General features: G+C 33.5%; 2 protein-coding genes across 4 annotated transcripts; both read right to left on the bottom strand.

The window, feature by feature from the left end:
• Positions 1 to 6,335: 6,335 nt before the first annotated feature.
• On the bottom strand, positions 6,336 to 15,771 carry LOC121258048. 3 transcript variants are annotated; one of them, XR_005939318.1, is made up of 9 exons: positions 15,620 to 15,771; positions 15,374 to 15,502; positions 11,741 to 11,856; positions 10,998 to 11,079; positions 10,724 to 10,783; positions 10,534 to 10,641; positions 7,448 to 7,493; positions 6,645 to 6,926; positions 6,336 to 6,610 (listed from the first exon to the last, which is right to left on the bottom strand). XR_005939318.1 is itself a non-coding variant. In XM_041159385.1 (8 exons), exons 1-8 carry the CDS (start codon positions 15,689 to 15,691, stop codon positions 6,721 to 6,723), a joined length of 819 nt encoding a protein of 272 aa, XP_041015319.1. In that variant the 5' UTR covers positions 15,692 to 15,771; the 3' UTR covers positions 6,336 to 6,720. The 3 variants fall into 3 exon arrangements, 2 of the variants coding, with proteins under 2 accessions (XP_041015319.1, XP_041015320.1); XM_041159385.1 differs by having other exon boundaries at positions 6,336 to 6,926; XM_041159386.1 differs by lacking the exon at positions 15,620 to 15,771 and adding an exon at positions 13,080 to 13,243 and having other exon boundaries at positions 6,336 to 6,926; positions 15,374 to 15,504.
• Positions 15,772 to 22,039: 6,268 nt separating this feature from the next.
• On the bottom strand, positions 22,040 to 23,863 carry LOC121256898. The gene is made up of 2 exons (XM_041157689.1): positions 23,426 to 23,863; positions 22,040 to 22,360 (listed from the first exon to the last, which is right to left on the bottom strand). Exons 1-2 carry the CDS (start codon positions 23,777 to 23,779, stop codon positions 22,181 to 22,183), a joined length of 534 nt encoding a protein of 177 aa, XP_041013623.1. The 5' UTR covers positions 23,780 to 23,863; the 3' UTR covers positions 22,040 to 22,180.

The following is a 23,863-nucleotide window of genomic DNA, read 5'->3' on the forward strand; positions in this document are numbered from 1 at the left end:
AGTATGAGCTAATTATTATAAAATAATATATTTGTACAATAATATAAACAGACTAATGATAGTTTAGTATATGTAAACATCATAGTATAACTACAAAGCATAATCAAGTATAGATCAGTTACTAGTATTTAAATAAGTCTAGTATAATAAATTAATAACACATACAAATTTACTAAAGTATAATAACATGTAATTAGACACTAGAAAGTCTAGTATATAATTAGATTAGAAATAAGTTAGACATTAGTATGATAGCATGTAATACTAATGTATAATAATATATAATTAGACACTAAAAATAATATGTAATACTATATAGTATGATAACATTTAATTAGACACTATAGTTTAAGTCTAGTATAAAAATAACTTAGATATTAGTATAGAAGTAAATTAGTAGTGAATGATTTAGTTTCAGGTTTAAATTTTTTGGATGGAAAAATTGAAATTTGAAAGGTCAAAAAATTCTTTTTTAAAATTGGCTAAATATGAAACTAGAAAAAAGCCCAAAACTGAAAGTCCAAATCCGACTTCGTTCTGACTCCGACTCCGACTCTGACTCTGATTCTACTTCGACTCCGACAAGTCAGAGTCAGAATCAGATCAGAGTCTACACAAGTCAAAATCGGAGTCGGAGTTCAGATTTGAACTCCGACAAAGTCTGAGTCAAAGTCGGATTTAGAGGTATCCGACTCTGACTAAGTCGGTGTTCACCCCTACCAAAACATACCTTTCACATATGCTGGTACCCATTGATGCAGCTCCTCGTACAACTTACTCAACCAAGTACTATATGTTAAACCATTAGTATGAATGATGTTGTTTCACCTTTTTTCGAGTTCTTTACAACTCAAATAGTCATATATACAATTTAATAAAAGATCTTTAAAGTTGTCATATTATAAATAACATCCAAGCTTGAGAGGTGATTTGTATAAAATATGCCATAAACATAATCTATACTTGGTTCTTCAAAATTTTCTTCCAATTGCTGCTTGCATTTCCCTATCTCGGTAAGTTATAATTGCATTAGGAGCCTGTTCTGACATGTACTTCAATTATGATTTAAACAACAACACAAATGTATCTGTGTCCCAAAATACATTTCTTAACCTGAGTCTTCATCTAGGTCCATCACATACAAAAATCATCACTTTTTTCTTGTTGGCATACCAAATAGTTGTGAAATAGCTCTGCTTCTCCTTCTTCAAGTAAATCATTTCAAACTTTGCTAATATAATTTCGGCACACTTTCTCTCCCAAAGTGAGATTCTTGTATGTATCCACCCAATTCAACAACCATGGTTTTAATTTTTAATCGGACAAATTCCAGCATTTTGATCATCTCAATTCTTTCTCCCGACCAAATTGGTAATTTTTATGGCAAGCAGTATATTTTGCAATAGTGGATAACTTATACCTTCTATCAACTATTTGTTTTGCATTGAGTTTAGCCTTGCAATCGTCCCCCTACCAATTTGGACTCGTCGATTTTAGATGCCTTGCTTCTTGGTTTGTGGTAGTGATTGCTTGCAATGGTGAAGCATTTCACCTCCCCATCATCCCAGTAGTCGATATTTTTTTTATACTCAAAAGCCTTATTGTTTGGTATACTTCATATAATATTCAATAACCTCTTCTTAAGTCTCAAATATCAAATCAGCCTTAGGTTCTTCAACCTTTTGATAGTTAGTATACTGAGATACAACTTGCTTTAACTGGTATACATTAACCAAAATGTAAAAGAGTTCATGATATAGTTGAAATTAGGGGCGATAAACGGTCGGTCCGGACCAAACGGACCAAGACTGAGTCCACGTTTTAGAGGACCGAAAAGTTTCGGTCCGGTCCACGGTCCAGGGTTTTTCCGGACCGGACCAGACTGAACAGGACAGAATGAAAAATAAAAATAAAAAAAATATTTTATATATATTATTTATATAATAATTGTACAATTAACAATATAAAATTTTAAATATGTTATTAATACTTGTTAATAATCTATAAATTAACCATATTTTATATATATCTTCATCTAACATATCACTATTAACAATATAAAATTTTAAATATGTTATTAACACTTGTTAATATTCTATGAATTAACTAATATATAATATCAATTAGTTAATTATATAAATTAATAATGTAATTTTTATACAATTTATTATTATTGACCATATAAAGTATTTTTTATTGAGTTTATTACATAATCCACATTAATAAGTCACTTAGCTTAATTTAGTATTTTAAATAAATTTTTTTATTAATTAATTTAAAAAAAATAGGCCGGACCCAATGGACCAGACCGGTAGCTATCGGTCCGGTCCGATCCGGAAAAATGATGGACCGAAAATGGTCAGACTGGACCGGACCGACCGATTTGCACCCCTAGTTAAAATCTTTGAAGAAATCATACAATAATATAAGGAAACAACGTCATTAAAAATTCGATAATTAACATTAATCTTGTGGAATGTCAAAAAATTCATTGTCGTATGCTTCCTCAAAAAATATCAATGGACTCGATCTCATCTTGAATATAGTTACGAAAAAACCAAAAAAATAATACATATTCTAATTCTCATTGTGTTATAACTTACAAATTGAAGAAATTGTTTTATTAGTTCTCTACAAATGGTTTTACACAAAAACCAATATATTGGACACTAGTTTTATACAAATAGCTTTATTCACATACACTAAAAAACTTTGCTAAAAAAAAGACGAAAAACACATGAACACAAACAGAGGGCCATTAAAAAACAAAAGAAAGAGAAGATTTGGTTTAAGCACATTCACAGAGGAGAGAGAGAGAGAGAGAGAGAGAGAGAGAGATGTGTACATGCCGGTGAGGGATGGGAACCGGCGGCAACGACGTTTGGGACAAGAATGCAGGGGCACTAGAAAAAAAAAAAAAGTAAAATGAAAAAACAAATACCTTAGTAGCCGACATCAAGGATATGAATGTAGGGAACTAGGTTTGGGAATGCAAGGGGACTCAAGGGAATGTAGGGGAATTGGAAAAACAACAAAAATGAAAATAAATACCTTAGCAGCCGACCTCAGGGATGGGAATTCAGTAGACGCTGAGGACCCGGGGGAATGAGCTCAAGTTTGCGAGTCAGAAAAAATGAAAAAAAAAAATGAAAGAGAAAAGATATTTATAATTGTGAATTGTGTAACTGTTGTATAATCATTTTAAAAATAGTAAATAAAACAATTAATTTTTTAATAGTAGATCTTACTTTTTTTCAAAACAATTACGTGGCATTGTTTATAAAGATCAAAATTCTTAAAGACTTTGCTAGGGTAATTTGGACATAAAACTCTCTAATATTGTCAAAATTCTCACACGCTCCTTTTACAATTTGCACTAAAATTACTTGGTGTATTAATATCCTATTTAAGAATACAACTATCCTATTAGTGACATAAGTAATGGATGGTTGGTAGGCCTCATACTACATGTGTTGCATGATGGACAGATCTGATAAAAAACAAGTTGAAATGGAACTGAGAGAGAACAACTTGTATTTCTATATATCAAAATATACAACGAAAAGTCCTATATAGATGAATGAGGTCATATAAAGAATGAGAATACAATAAATAAAAAAATAAATCAACGATTTATTTACATTAATCGATTTACATTAATTACAGTAAGCTAAATATGAATAAGGTATATTACAACACACATGTTAGAACATTATAAATATATTTTATACGGTAATATTCTAACATCTTGTGTCAAACACAGGATTGTGATGAGAACGCCATCTTAAATTTGAAAATAAGATCACGTTGTTCCGGTGTCGTTTGAATTCGAAGATGAGTTGAGATGGATTGTGAATAGTAGTGAGATGAGTTGTGAATAGTAGTGAGATTTGTGAGTTAAAGTAGTGAATAATAATGAGATGAGTTGAGATGGTTTACGAATACAAACCGGGCCAGTGGGTTGGACTTGGTGAAGATGTCAACCAACTAGTCTTCTAATAAGAAGGAATAGCAAAGGTGTCTTGTTGAACATGATGTTAGATGAAATGACAATCAATTTCAATATACTTGACACTCTCATGGAAGGCATAATTATGAATAGTCAGAATAGCACTGCAATTGTCACAATAAAAGGGAGTACATGTAATCTGAGGAGCACATCTGAATTAGAATCCCCGTCAACAACCTATAGAGTCGTATGGTAGCCTAAGTTGATTGAAAATATAGGCTGAAACAAAGTGGAAAGTTTGTTCAAGAGAAAACTATCAAGTGCAATAAGATCGACGTTGTAAGTTCGTAACCGTGATGGACTGCAAAGAAAACAATAAGTGGACATCAAAGGCTATTACAAAAAGGTTTTGACACGGACAACAGTGACTAGTGGAACCAGGATAGTGCTATATATAATAAATACCATGTAGAAAACGATGGGAGAAAACTCCATATATTCAATGTGTATTGCAAATGCATAGGGTGACTTATTTATAGTATAATAAAGCCGGGTGTCGATTCGTTTCGGCTTATTTGAGTTTGAGTCGGGTTACCTTGCCGCCCAAGTACTTGCCGCTTCTCACTTTTTAGTTTTTTTTTTTCATTTTTTTTTCACATTTTTTTAATATATCTAAATATTTTTAAAAAACATAAAAAAAAAATACCTCAATACATTTAAAATCACTTTCTTAATCACTAAGTAAAAAAAAAAAAATTGTCAAGCATTACTTTATAATCGAAGTGATATGGACTAGAGTAAGTTTTGACTATCATCTTGAAGTAATCAATAACGAAACATCAAGATAGAGTTTCTACGATTTATTAGAGATTCAATTTTAAAATATCTTCAGTCTAATATTTCTTGCAAATGCAAAAGTCGTGGGATTATTCACAATTTAAAGGTTTACACTTTTCAACAATTATGAATTTATTGAACTTACTCAGCTATTATAATAAATACATAAGGTAGTTTTGTCATTTTATTAATATTTAGAGTCAAATAGTTGTTAATAATTTATTATGTGTCAATAAGACTTTTTGAAGCTCTGTTATGGGTATCATGGACTATATTGAACAAAATTGTGTATTATAGAAATAATGTATTACATTGATTCAAAAAAAAAAAAATGTATTACATAAACGGATCAGACGAGTTATTTCGGATTACCCAAGTTGACCTAAAAATAATCCGATTAATAATTAGGTCAATCAGATACATGTCAAATTGAGTCGAGTCAAATTATGTTTCACCCTAATTCTATTATTTTGTTTTGAGTTCGTATCAAATTTATGAATCATGTCAAAAATTGACAGCCCTACTTTCAATAGATAGTACTGCCAATTCAATTCATCCCTCATGTTACATGGTGTATTTAATCCGTTTCATCTTTTTTGAGGAGATAAAGAAGGGGTATGCTAGGATTGCCGAGTGGTGGTCCCGAGAGTTTTTATCGAGAAGTATAAAATGTATTTTTTATTTATTTTTTAAGCATTTTTTAAATCACTTTAAACATTTAAAAAAAATTATAAATTTATTTAAAAATACTATCTTAAAAATTAAGTAAAAAAATTGATAACTTTTATCACGATGCACCAAAAGATGATCGATACGTAAATTTTGGTCCGCAGTTGTTGTTGCTGCCTTTTTAAAAGGCAAAATGTAGTTTCTACTTGTCATGTAGAAAATTAACATTCTTTTTATCTTTTGTCTACAGTTTCTGTTCCACCCTAAATGTAATTTTTATTTTCTAATTAAAAGAGACTACATGTTGTGGTTGCTTTTTTCCAATTAAAGGTAAAAAACGAGAGGACATAGATATCTCAATCAAGTTCAGAACCAATAAAATATAGCGTTATCCATCTTATGAAAACTCCAACCTCAATAGCAACACGACATGACTTTTGGTTGTATCAAGAAATGTGGGCATGGGTGAAAACTAATTAATCTTTTTTTCAAAAAAATTGGGTAATGTGGAGGATCTTCTTGATATTTATAATATAACGTTTGTTCAAGGGAAAAAAAAACTGTAAAGTACGAAACTGGGCTTTTCATGTTTTACTTATGCTTTAAAATCTATTCATCATCAATTTTTTCATCCTTTCATCATCTTATGATGTGGCATTAAATGCTAGATTTACAAGTGACATATAATAAATAATCTTCAATCATTTAATATCACATCATAGGGTGATGAGAGGATGATGATAATTGAGATGATGAGTAGCATTACTCGCTCCGGAAGCCAATAATCATCAGAAAATCATACATACCTTCGATCCTCAAAGGTCATTGGCCTCACAGCCACTACCAAACCAAACCAAACACTTGAGTATTCCAGCGAACGAACACAATAAAAGCAATGCATTTCTTCTTTCAAGACAAGAGATTACACTAAAAGCAATGTCTTCCTATCATATTTCCATGACTGCATCTTATTCATCTTAACAAAAAAAAAAAAAAAAAAAAAAAACCTCATGGGATAAATGATCAAACAGGGTGTATAGTGAAGCTGTCTTTTACTTCCTTTCTTCTTTCTCCTTTTCTAGTAAGAAATTGATGAAGCTTATGCTGAAAGCCCCCCCGCCTCCCCGCGGAAGCTCACCTGAACATGGTACTCAATTTCATAGATAAACTACTGACTTCATTAGTCGACTTTCAGCAGATATCTTTAACTCAATATTAGTTTAGCTACGTCAGAGAAATATCCGAGCAATGTCCAGTTCAATATATCATCCGGCAAGTAGACGTTTCTCTTCCTCCTCAAGTCTAATCAACCATTTTAGGCCAAGATCACATCCAGCTGTTGCTGCAATCTGGAACTGTTCTTTGGCCATCTCTACGGGATCCATCACAGGGCTCTCCGCACTCTTCCTTGCTTTGGCAGAGGAACTCCTCCTCAAACCGAATTTCATAAGAGATTCAGGGACTTGAACACCTAATCCATGCCAGCATGCCATTGAACTTAAATTTTTCAAAGAGATGAAGATTATCTATTTTGGATAGTAGCGAACCACCATTGAATGCCTGAAAGATTTTTCAAAAGGGGGAAAGAAAAGGAAGGCCCCAGCCACTGCCACCACTCAGGGGGAGTAGGGTATGCACTGTGAAGGCATCAAACAGAAACCAATGTCTTATTCTTTTCTAAGAAACTAAATTTATCATTTTTAATTTGAATAGTCTTCCAATAACTCCCCCTCCCGCAATTGTCAACTGTATTCAATAATCAACAAGTCCACATATGAGGTGTCATCCACAATCCAATAATTGTCGACAACAAAAGGGTCTCATAATTTATCTTCACCCACTAGTAGATGCAAACATAAAATCAACTATGAACAATAATTCCAATCTTAAAAGAAATCTGTAGATAATGGAATTCATTGAAGATAAATTTTCGGAAATCTTAAGAGTGCCATGATTAACATAATGTGTGAAGCATGGGTGGGAAGAGCTAACCTCTAAGTAAAAGGGATCCATATGCTATGGCAGCACCAGAATGTCCCTGCACATATGTGAAGTATAAAACTGAGACTAGTTCAACATTGTTGTTCGAGTATTAAACCATACATATAGGTTCTATAATAACAAGATCTCGTGTATATGGTGTAATGTTTTGCATATTCTATTATTTGCTTAAAAAACAATGAAAGGATATTATGCATCCACTCGTACAGATACTAGTCTCCTTTGGGTGAAAAAAGATAGATACAGCTTCTGAAAAGTTTGTATATTTTCTGACTTCTAATAAATTTCTAAACAAATTGCATAACACACACCGATCATCAATTTAGAAGTAAGAAAAAAAAAATTATACTGCCATCCCCAATTACTGCACCCTTTAGCAATCACATCTCCAAACTACAATTTAGGCACAACAACCCCCTAAATCAAACTCTGGGCATCAGTTTGCTCCATTCATTAATTTTACACAAATTCAGATGGAAAACATGAGTTAACCCACGAGATGGATTTGGGGGTTCCTTAGTTTGATCCATTGAGGTTCTTCTGCCACCATACTTTAGCTCGGTTTTGGTCACATTGTGGCTGGAACTCCACTTCAAAGGTGGCCTCGTTTGTTTTCACAAGTATTCTCATCTTATCTCATTTAATCATTACAACTTTCTCAAATTCCCACACAAAATAAAATAAACAATTCAACTTTTTCAAATCTCAAAACAAAAATAATATTAGAAAATATATTCTAATAATATTTTATTCAACTTTAAACTTTTATCTCAACTCATCTCATATCATCTCATTTGCGAAAACAATCCAGGCTATATCTATCTACTTGCCAATGCTTACCTCTCCAACATGCAGGGACCAAGTCCCAAATGTTAAGCCGATTGTGGAACATTATAAGATTGAGTGGAGTGTGAAGAATACTTGGATGCAGAAAATTTGGTGCCAGAAAAGAAACTGCAAGGCTTATGCAAAGATTTTTGGATTTGGAACACGATGGGAGCAGGGGGAGAAATAAGGATACAAGTACGTAAAAAGATTTGTCAGCTGGCAATAAAGAAAGGTGCATACGACCCTCATGTTAATGCTCTTGTAAGTAAGGTCTCAAATTGTTACAAGTTTTTTTTTTTTTTTTGATAATTCTCAAATTGTTACAAGTAATGGGCACATTTCTCAAATTTGGAATTGGTGATTGTTGTTGGTGGGTACTACTATAATGGTAGATTTGGCACTGTGGGATGCGAAGAGTGCTATTTTTTCTTCTGGACCTGGTGGCATCCACCCAAGAAGGGGAATAAAAACCTTTTGACCGTTGCACAGAAGACAAGTCCATGTGGAAGAATTTTTTTTTAATCAAATAAATCAACAAACAGAAAAGGAAATCACTCAGACGAAAATTTGGTCATTTAAGTTGGTAAAATGCAGGTGTATGGCACATGAAGTATTGTTTGTTCATTTTACTATGTGGTTAATTATATTTTCCTTACATAAAATATCACACGTTCTGATGCATGCCTATAAACTTTTACTTGTGCAATAGAACCCCATTTAGAAGTTTTTTTTTTTATAAGTAAACCAGTTTGCCTCCATAAAAAAGCATCATTAATTTAGACATAAATGCCCTTAACATTAAACTATATGTTTTATGGTGCATGAAAGTTAATTTTTTTTCCTTCTACAAATACTTATATTTGAGTTGATGTAGATTTTCAGTAGAAGAAACTAAAACAGAAACTTCAAATTGGGCTTCATGATGCATCGAGTTGAAATTTATGCAGGTGAGAATGTGATAATAGTTCATGGGAGCAAAGCGTAATTGCCCTTTTTAACACCAGAGTCTAAAGAAGGGGACAGAGTGAAGCAAAAACATCCATTTATAGTGCAAAGTGCTAAAACTTTTACTTACTTTGAAGTTGTTATTGCAAAATGAGCAGTAGTTGGGATGGTAAAGTATATTTTTCCTAAAAATTAAACAAACAGCATAGCGTGAAGTGATTGTGACTTGCATTCAATGAAATGAAATGAAACATCAATGAGAAGTTTGTTCAATAAGTTTAATCAATTACCATTCTTTTTCTTCAAAATTGTGTGCTGCAACCCTTCTCCATTATATCCAGAGATCCCTTTTTTATTTTTATAAGTTCCCTAAACTCAATTCTAAAAAACCCTCAAACTAGCCATCCATTGTGTAGCTGTAGCTCCCAAACCACCCCAAAATACTAAACATTATTATCAGGTCATTTTTAGCAGTGTAGGAAGAGCCACCTAAGCCCAAACTTTTTCTTCTAGTTTACTCTCCAACTCATACCCTTACTTTACACCATCAGAAGCCCTGAACTCTCTCATACTTTTCATCCCTTTTCCCATCATGATCCTGGCCCTATCCCATGCCAAATCCTAACACAACCTGCTGTCCAGAATATCAACATCGGATTTGTTATCACACTGTTTAGGCTGTATCACTCAGTCTACTAGTTTCATATATAACACAAAGGAAAATGCTACACATACAACCCTTTTCACAACCCTTTACATAACCCTATTTTAAATGAGGGCATTTTTGTAAAATAACTTATAAAAGTACTATTGTTTTACAGAAATACCCTCAATTTAAAACATGGTTGTATAAAGGATTGTACGTGTATCATCACTCATATACAAAATCCTGTACAGACCAAAGAAAGGCTGTTCGGGCGAAACAAATGCAAACTTACCTTCCCAAAAAATTCAGATAGCCGAATAGCATCTGATTTGACTAATTCATCTAGCTCCATAACAAAGCATGCCAGTTTTGACAAAACAACCCGAATGACTAAATTGCCAACCAATTTCTACTTTAAAATCTTATATAAACCTTTGTACAATTTTTTTTTTTTTTTTTTTATAAGTAATAAGAGAATTGTACAATTTTAATTTCAACGGTCCAAAGTCCAAGAACAAGTTGTCACTTATTCACATTTCAACTACTTCCTTGCTACCCTAATCAGATTTTCTCACCAAATAGATGGTTTCACCCACTTAAATATCCTCTACGATAGTCTATTGAAAAGTGACCAATCTATAGGAACAAAGTCCATTACCTTCTCTGATGCCCGATGAAAACACCATAATGCTGAGGCAATATCTTTTCTCACACAGTCCCCTGTTAAATATACAGCACCAAGAAGGTAAAGAGCACCTGGATGCAACTAGAACATAGCAAGCTGTATTAAATTTTTGAAGCAAAATCCGAAAACATCAACAAAATCAATCTTCCTTCTGAAAACAAACCTGGTCAACCGCCTTTTCCAAATAATAGAATGCTTGTTGATCCGATTGGACATGATTGTTCTATCGAAAAAACAGGCCAAATAACATCAGCAAAAGCATTTTGAAACTCAACTAAGTCAAACAAATATCAAATCTCAACTTATTAGGAGCAACTATGATCACTTTCATTAAAACATCAAGAGGCTCAACTATATCCCTCTTGTTGCAGTTCACATCTCTAAATTAAAATTGCTTAACATATATTACGTCCAGTACAAAGTGCAGGCAGCCTAACCTCAACTCTCAGACGACAACCCAATTCATACTGTGCATCTGGATCACCCATATCTGCAGCTTCAACTAACAAAGCAGCCCCTCTGTTATGAAATCAAATGGCATCAGTGATGCATATTTAAATACTAGTAATTGGTAACAAGCACATAAAGAAAGTGCACCACACAACACCACATAGATAAAGAAACAAAAGGAAAAAAATATAGTTGATCCAGATAATAAAACTTAAGAAACTGAATTAGTTAAAGTAAAGAAAAAAATTAATTAATTAATCTCTCATCTCAGCTTGACAGCACAGCCTGAATATCTTTGTGCTGGTTTCCAGTTCTCTTTTAAACTTAAAAAAAAAAAAGGTATTCGAGAATATACATACAATCACTTTGGGGTAACTATAATTTCAGCTTTCAATAACATAAGACATGAATATTCTTAATAAATTACTGAAAATTTGGTTCAAGTGAAGTCAGGTTGCAAACCCGAGAACTGAACCAAACCATTAGGATTCAAGTTTTCAGAGTTGCAATCAAAACAAATTAATCAAAAACTGAAATTGGTCTGTTTGGTTAGGTCTACAAGCACCCAACAACCAAGCAGATAACCATAACTTATTTTCTCTTTTATGCATAAGTAGGCGCCCTACAACACATTATTGCACAATGATGTTAGCTATGAACACCATCATCAGGAAGTAGACAAGAAGAACGAAGAAAAAGATGACTTAGGAAACATTGCCAGTTCACTTACATAGCTTTGCATGCCCCTGGGACATGGTATTTCAAATGCAATTTGGACAGCCAATATCTGGCATGAGTATTTGAGTTGTCAGCCTCTAGAGCCAACTCAAAGTTCTCCTTTGCAGCCTGAAATTGAACTCGAAAGGTATAGAAAATAAGCACAATTGCCAGACCAGCTTAGAAAGCATCCCTTATGTCAACCACAAGAAAAATAGAAAGAAGAAAAAACAGGTATAGTTAAAATCAGAATTACATAAGTTTGAAAAGGATCAACCAGCATTTCTGCACATAATAAAAAGGCAATAATCTTACACTTGTATTACTCATTTGTATGATTAAGTTCTGTATACATGTGATACCCCATATGATAAGGATAGATTATAAGGATAAGTGTAGGTGGTGTATGGGATCCCAAATTGCTTGGGAATGAGAAGTTTTTGCTCTTTATAAGGTTCCAATGGAGCTCCAATTGTATCATTGAATAGTCCTTTTGGAGTATAGGTCATGTGGTTTGAGCCTTTCATTAGAGCGTTACAAATGGTATCAGAATCTATCCTAACCAGAAATGTGGGACTTGAGCCATGCCACCTATAATGGACTGGCCCAACGATGACATCGGAAATTTAAGGAGAGGAGATTGTGATACCCCAAATGATAAGGATAGATTATAAGGATAAGGTTGTGTATAGGATCTCATATTGCTTGGGAATGAGAAGTTCTTACTCTTTATAAGGTTTCAATGGGGATCCAATTGTATCATTGACTAGTCCTTTTGGAATATAGGCCATGTAGTTTGGGCCTTTCATTGGAGCCTTATAATACACCTTAGTCAAACAACATCAAAGCAGCTAAGTTGACAAATCAGCCTAAAGATTCCAAATTAGGAGGGTCTTAGAGCACTTGCATTGGCTTAGCCAAATGCCAGTCCAGCTCTTAATTTAGCTAATGTGGTCATAAATTGGACTACATTGGATTAGCCAACTTAAAGCCATCCAGCCCATGAGCTATAGTAACACCATCCCAGTCAACAAATATGACTTGCTACTGTAGCAAGGTCATATAATTTTATATCATATTTCCTCAAACCCTACTTCGTCTAGCCAGTTTCTTTTCCACACGACAAGCCTTCTCCTTTTTTCTCTCCAGCTCCTCTCCGTCGCCAACTCCTCTGTGTCACCAGCTCCTTTTCCTTGGCACTGCTCACAGGTTTTGTTTCTTCTCCCTCTCTTTTCTCTTCGGTTTTGTGTTTTCGGTTTTGTGTTTTTGGGCGAAATTTGTGTTGGGTGATATTTGTGCAAGAATACTGGAAAATTTGTGTTGGGTGAAATTCTTATGAATGATTCTCTTACTGTGTTCTTGAAATTCATGTTCTTGCTTTGTGCAAGAAAATGGCTCCTAAGCATGTCGACGGGATGGAGTTTGGTTTGGCTCTTGAGCATGTCGGCAGGATGAACTTTTTGTTGAGCGAAATTCCACTTGATGCCATTAGATTTCTCTACAGAGCATATCCATGCTAGATACGGAAAATCAAATGGTTATGACATGAAATTTTCACATTTCCTTTCAAACCAGACAAGCAACAACAGAATCACATCATTTAAGGCTCTAAGTTTTCTGTTCTTATTTTCAAGATTTCCTAGCACTTTTCCCTTTTCCTTGTTAGTTGAATCTCTTATATACTTGTATACTGGGGTAACACCTTTGTTTATGTCTTAAAAAAATCTTCATCTTTCTTATAAAAAAAAAAAAGTTATCAAGGACAGTCAATCTAAAACATTAAAGGTGCTTTTTAAGTAACATGAAGCAGGGCCAAATATGGGGGTTGATAGTATTTTTAATTAGACTTACATGTGTTTTCAACATTTATAAAAGAACAACATGTGTGTTTTCAACATTAAAAAAAAACAGATCTTACACTACTATTTGTAATCATTTTTTTCTTGGCATATTCATAAGATTCTTTGTTGTGAACTTATGTACCTCCAGTTATTAACCCTATTGTATGCTGCTTGAATTATAATGTTAAAAAGCATAGGAAAAAGCTTCAATAGTTTGCTGCTGGAATTGTCAATGTCATGTTGTATTGCTGTTGGAACTCTTGTGATAGATATTGTGACAGATGTTTTGCTGTGGTTCCATTTATGTTTTGCTGGTTATATTGCGACAGCAATGTAAAATCCATTGCTGTGGCTGTGTTTTTGCTGTATATTGTGTTTTTGTTGGTTCCCTTTTGTGGGATTCTAGTTGCAGTTGGGTAGAGATTTCTAGAGATCAATCAGGTGCTTTGTGAGGCCAAGAGAGAGGGAGAAGATATTGTGTTGGTGGAGAGGAGCTCTCATTAAAGCTTTAAGCTTTGAGATGATGCATTAAAAAAGTATTTTAAAAAAATGCATTAAAAAATAATAATAACATTTTATTATTGTAGATAGTGAGATAGCTAATCCAATGTGGAGTTCAAGTTTTGAGGAATGTCAGTTTCATTAGGGAGGCACATTATTGGGAGGTGGGTGTCCTTGTTGAGTTCTTTAACTTGTTATACACCGTTGGACCTGTTAAAAAATGGTGGATAACTTGGTTTGGTCGCCTTCCAGTAAAGGAAAACTTTTTTTTTTTCGCTCTTTCTATGAGGTTCTCACTACTCAAGCTAGTAATCACTTTTCTGGCGGAGTAAAGAGGCTGCTTTTTTTGTTTGGAGTGCATCCTTAGGGAAGATTCTGACCATTGACAGTCTAAGCAAACGTGGGCTTATCCTCATTGACTGGTGCTATATGTGCAGAAATAGCAGTGAAACAATGGATCATTTACTTCTACATTGTGAGTTTGCAAGGGCCTCATGGAATTAATTTTTCAGCAAAGTGAAATTAGCATGGGTTATGCCAGCGAGGGTGGTTGACCTACTAGCTAGTTGGAGAGGGATCACGGAGACTCCACAGATTGCAGCTGTGTGGAAGATGGCTCCCATTTGTCTACTTTAGTGCATTTGGAATGAAATGAATGACCGAAATTTTGAGGATTGAAAGCGCTCCTTGGAAGAGTTTAGTTTTTTCTAGAAGACTTTATTTATGTGGGCGATTGTTATAGACTTTAATGGTCTCAACTTTCATGATTTCCTTGTAACCATTTCTAGTTCCTAACTAGGTGTAATCACATGTATACTTCCTGTGTACTTAGACTATGCCTATTTTCATATCAATAAAATATCTTCTTACTTATAGGGAAAAAAAAAATGTTTTAAGTGATTAGTCAAAAGCCAAAAAGTGACGTATTAGCCAAACTTTGCCTAAACCAATGCTAGTGCTCTTATGTAAGTCTATGTTGCTTGGCTTACAAAGAAATGAAGACCTTTAAACGATACTGTCCAAGCCTAGTTACTATTCTTGTTCAAAATTGTTAACTCAGTCAGGAACATAAGATACCTGATTAAAAAGAGTAAGATTAAAAGAACATCTCGCTAAAAATATTATAAGTAACACTTCAGTCAAATTCTCTCCCAAACATTGCGCAGATGACTGAATATTAACGCAAGCCCTGTTTCATTTCCTTTATTTCTCAGTGACCAAATGGATTGAGAGGAAAATGAACGAAAGAGATGTTAATGCGAGCATGGATATTTCTAAAAAAATATAAACCATGTATCCATTACCCTAAGGAGAGGGATGAGACGATGGTCTTTGAGATCGCTGTAATCGATGACTCTATCAACTTCCTTGAGAGCACTCCACCCTTTGGCTATGAGCTCCATGGCCTTCTTGTTCCTACTATGCAGCTCTCTCTAAATGGAAGAAGAGGGGAAAAAACAACGACGAAATCACCGCCAAGAAGATTACCGAAAAGGAAAACGGATTTATGGAAGAGAGTATCACTATCGAGGGAAAGCCAGAATACTAACCTGTTGGTTGAATCGAAGAGGAGGAAGAGCAGAGCCTTTCAAAATGGGATTCTTGAAGAGCAGTCTCAGCATCCTTTCTGAATCAATGATTTGCCGATGGTTCTGTTCTTAGCCCAGTATCCAATTACTACAACTCAATTCTAATTCGATTTATTTAATTAAAATGATATTCAATATTAATTCCCTAGTTTTGTGTTGCATTTGCATGAGTTTATGAATTGCAATAAGAATTGTCAGTTTTAATAGAAACTAGATAGAAAAACTTGATTGAAAATTTTGAGAAACTCAACCTCTTTTATTTTTGATTGGCACTGGGTGTCCGGGAACAGCACCCTGACTAATCCCACGAGTGCACAGGCTCTCGACAAGGAGTTTCACGCAAGTGCACCTTAGATAATTCAAGAAAATTCCAGTCAGATGGCCCCTAAAGATTGTTTGTACCCAAGGGGGTCTGAACCTTAGACCTGGGGGAGCATACCCCAAACCCAAGGCCTTTACCACTTGAGCCAACGCTAGGGGTTGAGAAACTCAACTTATAATTTATGAAAATTTAGAATTTAGAATTATTTTACAAACTTGTACTTTATGATTTATACATTTGACCATTTCCCACCATATCATACAATACAGAGTACAAACATTATCTCAATGATGCATAGGAAGGAAATACAAAAAAAAAAAAAAAATCAGCGACTGTTACTTTGCTTGGACTCTGGAGCATAGTAGATCTAAGAAATCAAAACAAAAATCTAATATTTTGAGAAAATACCGAGAGGGGAGACGCCGGAGACGCCTGAAGGAGGAGGAGAAGGAACTGGCGGCGAGGGAAAGTGGTGGACGACGGCCAAGGGCAGGGGCAGTGACGGGCGTACGGCGGTAAAAGAAAGAGAGAGAAAGAGGCAACGGGTCTGAGAGACGGGTCTGAGACTCTGGGATTGACTGAGTGGGACACACGGGGGGGGTGGGGGTTTTTTATAATTTTTGTAAGCACTAAATTTAATTTTTAGTATTGATTATTAATAATTACTAATTCACCAATGTTTAATTACATGTTATTATAATATTAATATAGTATTACGGGTTATTAATTTATTATACTAGATTTCCTTCTATATTAATATCTAATTTATTTCTATACTAAAGTTATATTATTGTATTTAATTACATGTTATTATACTATAATATTATATGTTATTATACTAATGTCTAACTTATTTCTAACTTACCTCAATATTAGACTAATTTCTAGTATCTAATTACATATTATTATACTACTGTCTAACTTATTTCTATATTTGATTATGTATGGTAGCTTGTAGTAATACTATGAACTTTACATATACTAAACTCTTAGTTTACTTAAATTATAGTATAAATATATTATTTTATAATAATTAACACATACTAGTATGATATTGAATTTAATTATATAAGTTCTGGAGTTTTATATAAATATATATGATTAATATATAAATAATACATATTTTTATTACATATGTGCAAATCGAAGTCGGAGTCAGATCGGAGTGAAGTCGGTCAGAATATAGCTCCGACTTTGACTAGAAAATTAAAAAAAAATATCTAACTCTGACGGTGTGAAATCAGAGTGGAGTCGAATTTTCGAATTATTGCATTATATGATATTTTGCATAAAGCTCTTTTGATGTACGTTACTCACTTTTTATCTATAAATTTATTTGTTTTTTAAATGAAGGATAGGAATTTGTCGTGAAAGAAGTTAAAAATGGCAATTGAGTGTGCTCTCTCAAACTCTCTCTAGAAAGAAAAACCTCCATCCTCCATTTTTCTAACAAGAGAGAGTAGAGTTGTTCAAAAATTTAAAAGTTCAACTCCAATGAAGACTTCACATTAATTCCGCATCGTCGAAGTTGGAATTTTTTTTGTAGTTTTAGTTAGAATTGGAGTTGGAGTCGAAGTCAGATTTATTTTTTGATAGACTCCGACCTTGACCCCAACTCTGACTCTGTCATCCAACCTCTACCTTCGACCTTGCACCATCATAGATGAAGGCTTTTTTTTTTTTTTTTTTTTTTTTTTGTATGTTTAGTTTGAGTCAAAGTCGAAGCCAAATTTGTTTTCAGATCAACTTCGACTCCAACCTCCGCCTCCGACTTCACACTAATATTTGCCCCTGACTTATACCTCCAACTCCAATATTAGTATACATAGATTATAAGAACATGTATTATTTATATATTGATCATATATATTCATATAAAAAGCCTAGAACTTATATAATTAAATTAAACTATTACTTACATACTATTCTAGTATGTGTTAATTATTATAGAACAATATACTTATACTATAATATAAATAGACTAATAATATAATATATGTACACATCATAGTATTACTATCATACGTAGTCAAGTTTGTAATATACTTGACTAGCTAATAGTGAGTAATATGTAATAGTCTAATATAATAATAGGTAATTATACACTAGTAAACTAGTAATTATTAATAATCAATACTAACAAGTGTTAATTTGACAGGTGATTTGTATTTTGAACCCTAATTATTTAGTTTGAATTTTAATAAAGATGGTAAAAGTATTTATTCTCAGATTGTTATATGTTTACTTGCACTCAAAAAATGTTCTTAATCATGTTTTGCAAAATTTACACTACTTCCTGTCTTGTTAAGACTAAAACCCAAAATATGAGCTTTATAGAGTTCATTGCATGAGTCCATAAGCAGGGCTTAAAATTTATGTAAGTTTTAAACATTTAAGATATTTTCAACAGCTCGGCCCAAAATATGGACTTTGTATGAAACCCATTGTATCAGTCCAGAAATTGAGATTAAGAAATCGATTGGATCATAGTTTAAAACATAACCCACTACAAAAGGCCCAAAACATGTATGGTTCAATTTCGCAATCCAAATTCGGCATCCGATTCGACTTCACTCCATTTTAATGAAGTCAAAGTCGAAGTCGGATCAAATTTTGCACTTGCTAGAGGCAGAGTTGGAGGTCGATATTAGATTATGACTAAATCGAGATCAAAGTTGGAAATAATTAAATCCAACTTCGACTTGGTCGATAGTCAATCCTACAAGAGAGGGAGAGACTGCTCATTCTTTTTGCTTCCCTCCGTCTCACCACCATGTAAATACAAGTTTATTCGGTTGCTTTTTTAAGTTTTTCCACACCTAGCTTTGGAGTACCTAACCTATTGCCTTTTGGGGCCCAAATCCTTGCACGCATCGCCTCGCTGAACTCACCAGCCGCCAACCCTTCAAACAATAGGAGAAGTGTTGCCAAAAGATGAGTACACGAGGCTCACGTGCAACTTAGCCTGTGTATGAGTTTTACACGCAGCCGTGTCTCCAAAGTCCTACATTGACAAGCACCATTCAATGGAAGCAATTTTTACTATTCTATTTCTATTTTGCATTCAGTTACAGTAAATCCTCTACATGTAGACGTTACTATTTATTCATCTAAACAATTTTTTATTATATCTCTCTCATTTCATCCTCTTTCCTTTTTTTATCTTATTTCATTTTAACCCTTTTATCACTTTTGCATAGGCCCCACTCTCTTATTTCTCATTTACTGTATAGCATTCCGTTTATAGTCCATTCGACTTTTATGCATGCAGAAATTTTGATATTGTTAATAATAAAGGCCAGTATTTTTTATCTTTTACTCTTTTTTAAGTAATTTAAAATATTATATTATACATAAAGAAATATTGCAAATATCAAAATATATGATATATTGAGAAATATTTGAAATATATGATGAGTAGAGAATATAATATTTGAAATAAATAAAAAATATTAAAAAATATAATATTTAAATAATATAAAGAAAAATAAATAAACTAATGTATGACGTATTATAAAAGTCAATATGTAAAATAGAAAAAATAAATTTTAGTGATATATTTTAAATGATAGGATAAAGAAGCCATTGCGGATGATCTAAATTCTACTAAATGGTGTACTTTACTCTAATTAGAACCCAACTCCCTAGTGGCAAGTATTAATTCTACTTTACATTTCTGACATAAGGGATTGATTAAAGTTAATTGGGAATTTTCTAGAGGATGGGAATTAAATGAATAATATTTATTTAGTGTAAAATAATAGATCTTTTAATCACTTTATATTACAAGTGAAATGATAAAACTATTCCATAATCTATGCTAAATAAATGCTATTCAATTAATTCGAAATGGAAAGAATCTAATGGGATACCATTCTTTGATATAATTCAATATTTGTTTAGTTATGTATCCACTGCACATAATAGATACGAGTACGGAATACAGAATCATAGTACTCCCAATTAAAAACAAAACTTAAATGAGTCCATTGCTGATAGTCCGACAGTTCAAAGAGGAAAAAAAATGAGCAAATGCATAAAAACATAGTTTGTGAAATTATGGAGTACTAAATTGGTACAACTGGCCCGGTTTGTATTCGCAAGTCATCTCAACTCATTTCAACTCATCTCACTACTATTCATTACTATTTATTAACTTTAACTCACAAATCTCACTACTATTCACAACTCATCTCACTACTATTCACAATCCATCTCAACTCATCTCAACTCATCTTCGAATCCAAACGACACCTAAGAAAGTGAGCAGCCGTGCCAAAAGAAAAAATATATATCCAGTTCTCTTCTCATCATCCTCATAAGTCACCCATCACACACTGCACTCAAATTTTTTTTTTTTTTTTTTGGTTTTATTTTTCTTAAACTAATTCATTTTTTATACTCATTATCCATACACTATACATTTAGCAAGAGAAAAAAAATTAAAAAAATTTATGTGTGATGTGTAACGTAAGGATGATAAGTGAAATTTTTCCTAAAAAAACTCTAGAATGGAAGTATTATTTAAAAATGAAAAATCATACTTGTAAGTCGGTGTAGAAGACACACTTTTCACACCAATTATATAATATAATTTGATTTGTAAAATAATTTTAAATCTAATCATGACATCTTAACATTAGAGAGTTCATATTTCACACCGGTTTACAAGTGAATTAACGTTCCTCTTTTTTTTTTCTTTTTTTTTTTTTTAAATTGTAAGTAGAAAAAAGAAAGTTCTACTGATGTATTTGAAACAATAAAAAATAATATTTTTTATAAAAATTGAATTTCAGGTTGTGTTAGAGAATGAAACTGAAAATCTCTTTTATAACTCCATAAAAGTCCGTATATTTTAGGCTTTTCTCCTTGGAAAAATTCTTCTCATTGGAAAAATTCTTTTCATCAGTCACTATTCACTACCCCACACCCTATACCCTATGAAGAACACCCTCACATCTTATTAAAAAGTTATAAGTGTGAAATGTAAAAATAAATAATGATTAGTGACTGATGCATAATAAATCCATTTCTCCTTGTTGTGCGCACCCGTTGTTGTGCGCATTTGAGTTTGCTTGAATTATTTATGTTAAGAACTGTAACCATTGATGTGAAAAAGCTAGTTATCCTATGGTCACATGATAAGCCCCACGCTTAAGTTGAGGTTTGTTAACAATTAATACTGCTTCTAATTTGTGGTTCGGCAATAACAACCAATTAAGATAAAATAATCATCAATCAGGCCATCTAACTAGGTCGTCAATCCACACAAGAAGAATCGATGAAGTCATAATTAATGCATAATAAACACAAAAGGTCGAGGTTACAATTTGAGTTCTTGGTTTCTACCTTGACTTGAGCCAGAAAGAAAATGACATCTTGTGGCTCCTCAAAGACACCAAATCATGGCAAGTTGTCGAGATTCAAGGAAGTGTCAATTTCATTGCGGACAATCTTGCAAATGGGTTGCTGCCAGTTTCATTTGTGGCAACATTCCCATACCATCTATTCCACCTTCAACCACACATCCATCTTCAACCCACCTTGATCAATAGCTCTCCACTTGTATCCTTGTTTCTATGTAACTTTTACTCATAAACAAGTTATGCCAAAGAGAAAATCCACCTCACTAATTTACATTTCTCCTTGAAGCTAGGGTAGAATATGTTAAAAGAATACATGTATAGATTCAACATGGGGTGAGGGCAGATGTTTTCAGATATCGGAATCCACATGCATGTCATTGAATATCCCATGGATAGATACTGTCTGATCCTCTTGTTCTCACACTTAAGCAAAGCATGTTATAAATAGCTGGAATTAGTCTTTCTTGCTTTCCAAATTCATAAGCAGAAGCATTCATCTTTCCCCAAGGAACAAATAAAAAATGTGGCAAGCAGTCAAAATTAGTTTCTCCCTACTTTTAGTTTAGCAAGAACCATGCTTGTTTAGAACATAATAAATTTTAAATTGCTTTAGCAAGATTCCCATCTTTTGCTTCTTTATGCCAATGTGGTGATAAGATTCAAAGGAACAGTGTAATGATTTCACAAGGCTAATAATCAACTGCATCTAATATTGGACAATGGAAGTTTAAGTGTAAGGATTGTGTCGAAGAATCGCATCAGTTTTTCTTAAAGATACTCAGAACCTTCCACAGGGTGGAGGGATTTATGGGAACACTAAGATGCTCCAACTGTTTAAGTGGCTAGGAGACTGGTCTTAAATGCTTCCCATGTTAGACCTTTCCGAATGTACTCTGTATTAGATGGGTCGAAAGGTCCTTTAATTATGTCTATGGATTTTATCACTGCCCTAGCTGGAAGAACACTTCTTGATGGATCTGGTGGGGTTCTACCGCTCAAGCATGAAGAGAATCCCTGAAACATGCATATAAGAAACATAGCTTTCAACAGATCATAATTAACTTGTGTAGATTAGCTTTCACATAATTAACTTGTGTAGATCACCATAAACTTGGACAGATGGGAAAGAGAGTAGAAAGGTGCATTGATGTCAACTATAACTTAGTTCAATTTTGGCTGATGAAAAAGTTCTTTGAAAGTTGTAGAAAAAGATCCCATAGTTTGGCCAAGCTTTCTAATCATCATTAGAGCTAGAACATTCTTCTTCACATCTTCTCCCTAGCTTTTGGCATACATATTCTAGTATGTTTTTAAGACTCTCTAGCTAAAAGTAAAAACATATATGTAAAACAATTCCATAAGGAAAAAAGACAGAAAAATTGAAAGTTTTCAGAGTAAGAAAGAACAGTATTGGGTGTTAAAACTATGTTCTCCAGTTATTGGGTTTGAAAGTAGAAGACCAATAAATAATAGAGCTATATTTGAGAAATGATATTCATAATCCTAAGATTTAGTGTTCACTCCCTTTAGAAAAAATTAGTAAATTGAAAAAATATTTTTTCATAGTAAAATCTAATTGTTTTCAAAATGAATGTGCAATTCTGACCCACTTAATAGCGAACTCGACTTTTAAAAAAAAAAGAAAAAATACACGAGACTTGTAGAGTCTTACTAATTTGGATATTATACCTCATTACTATTTATTATTTTATTATTACTTACTTTTTATTACTACTCACTGCTATTTAATATTCTATCATTGTATTTTCACTGAATTCTTGATAATACCTCGTTACTCAAACGAAACCTGACACTACTTTTCACTACCTCACTACCATTCACTACTTGCACACTCCAGAGTGCACTCATCATTACTCTATCACAATAAAAGAGAGACTACCCATTCTGTTCTTAGGTCGTGTGAAGCACTAAAAATTGAAAGAACATAGATTAACCTTCCAGAACAACTACTCCTTTTGCAATTGAAATCCGAACTATCGAAGTCTTCACGTGAAACCGTGACTCAAAATTCCATGGCTCAAAAACCCCCAAAAGAAGGGAAACAATAAGAAAACGCACCTTGAAGATGAGCACCTCCACTTCCTCCTCGTCCACCATTGCATGAACAATAAGCGCTTCTCCCCTAGCAGACTGGCTATATAATTCCAACATCGCAATTTCCTCTTTGTGCCCGTATTCTTCATCTCCGTCGTCGTCGTCGTCTTCTTCTTCATCGTCATATCTCACTCTCCTCCTCGCAGCGCACCCAGTGCTCAAAACTCGTTGGTTGCTCAGTTTTGGAGACCCAATAATGGCAGTCCGAATGCAAAATCTGCAGGTAGAGATGCTTGGTTGGAGAAAAAAGGGCAAAACGGAGGGTCCGGATAGCACTGCAGATCCTCCCAAGTTTGTCAACAATGTCCTTGGAAGCATTTTTAGTGCTTCAGGACTTCAGAGGCCAGGTCTCTCAAGTACAGACTGTACAGTAACCTCTCCGGAAAACTTCTATATTTGATT

This window comes from Juglans microcarpa x Juglans regia, chromosome 3S (genome assembly GCF_004785595.1).
Source record: "Juglans microcarpa x Juglans regia isolate MS1-56 chromosome 3S, Jm3101_v1.0, whole genome shotgun sequence".
NCBI lineage: Eukaryota > Viridiplantae > Streptophyta > Magnoliopsida > Fagales > Juglandaceae > Juglans > Juglans microcarpa x Juglans regia.

Excerpts from the sequence above, each read along its gene's own strand:
- LOC121258048 (XM_041159385.1), bottom strand. The coding sequence starts at position 15,691 with ATGCTGAGACTGCTCTTCAAGAATCCCATTTTGAAAGGCTCTGCTCTT. Across the intron at positions 15,503-15,619 it reads CTCTTCGATTCAACCAACAG|AGAGAGCTGCATAGTAGGAA; the intron begins GTTAGTATTCTG and ends TCTTCCATTTAG. Across the intron at positions 7,494-10,533 it reads TTCATCGGGCATCAGAGAAG|GGACATTCTGGTGCTGCCAT; the intron begins GTAATGGACTTT and ends ACATATGTGCAG.
- LOC121256898 (XM_041157689.1), bottom strand. The coding sequence starts at position 23,779 with ATGCTTCCAAGGACATTGTTGACAAACTTGGGAGGATCTGCAGTGCTA. Across the intron at positions 22,361-23,425 it reads TGGAGGTGCTCATCTTCAAG|GGATTCTCTTCATGCTTGAG; the intron begins GTGCGTTTTCTT and ends TGCATGTTTCAG.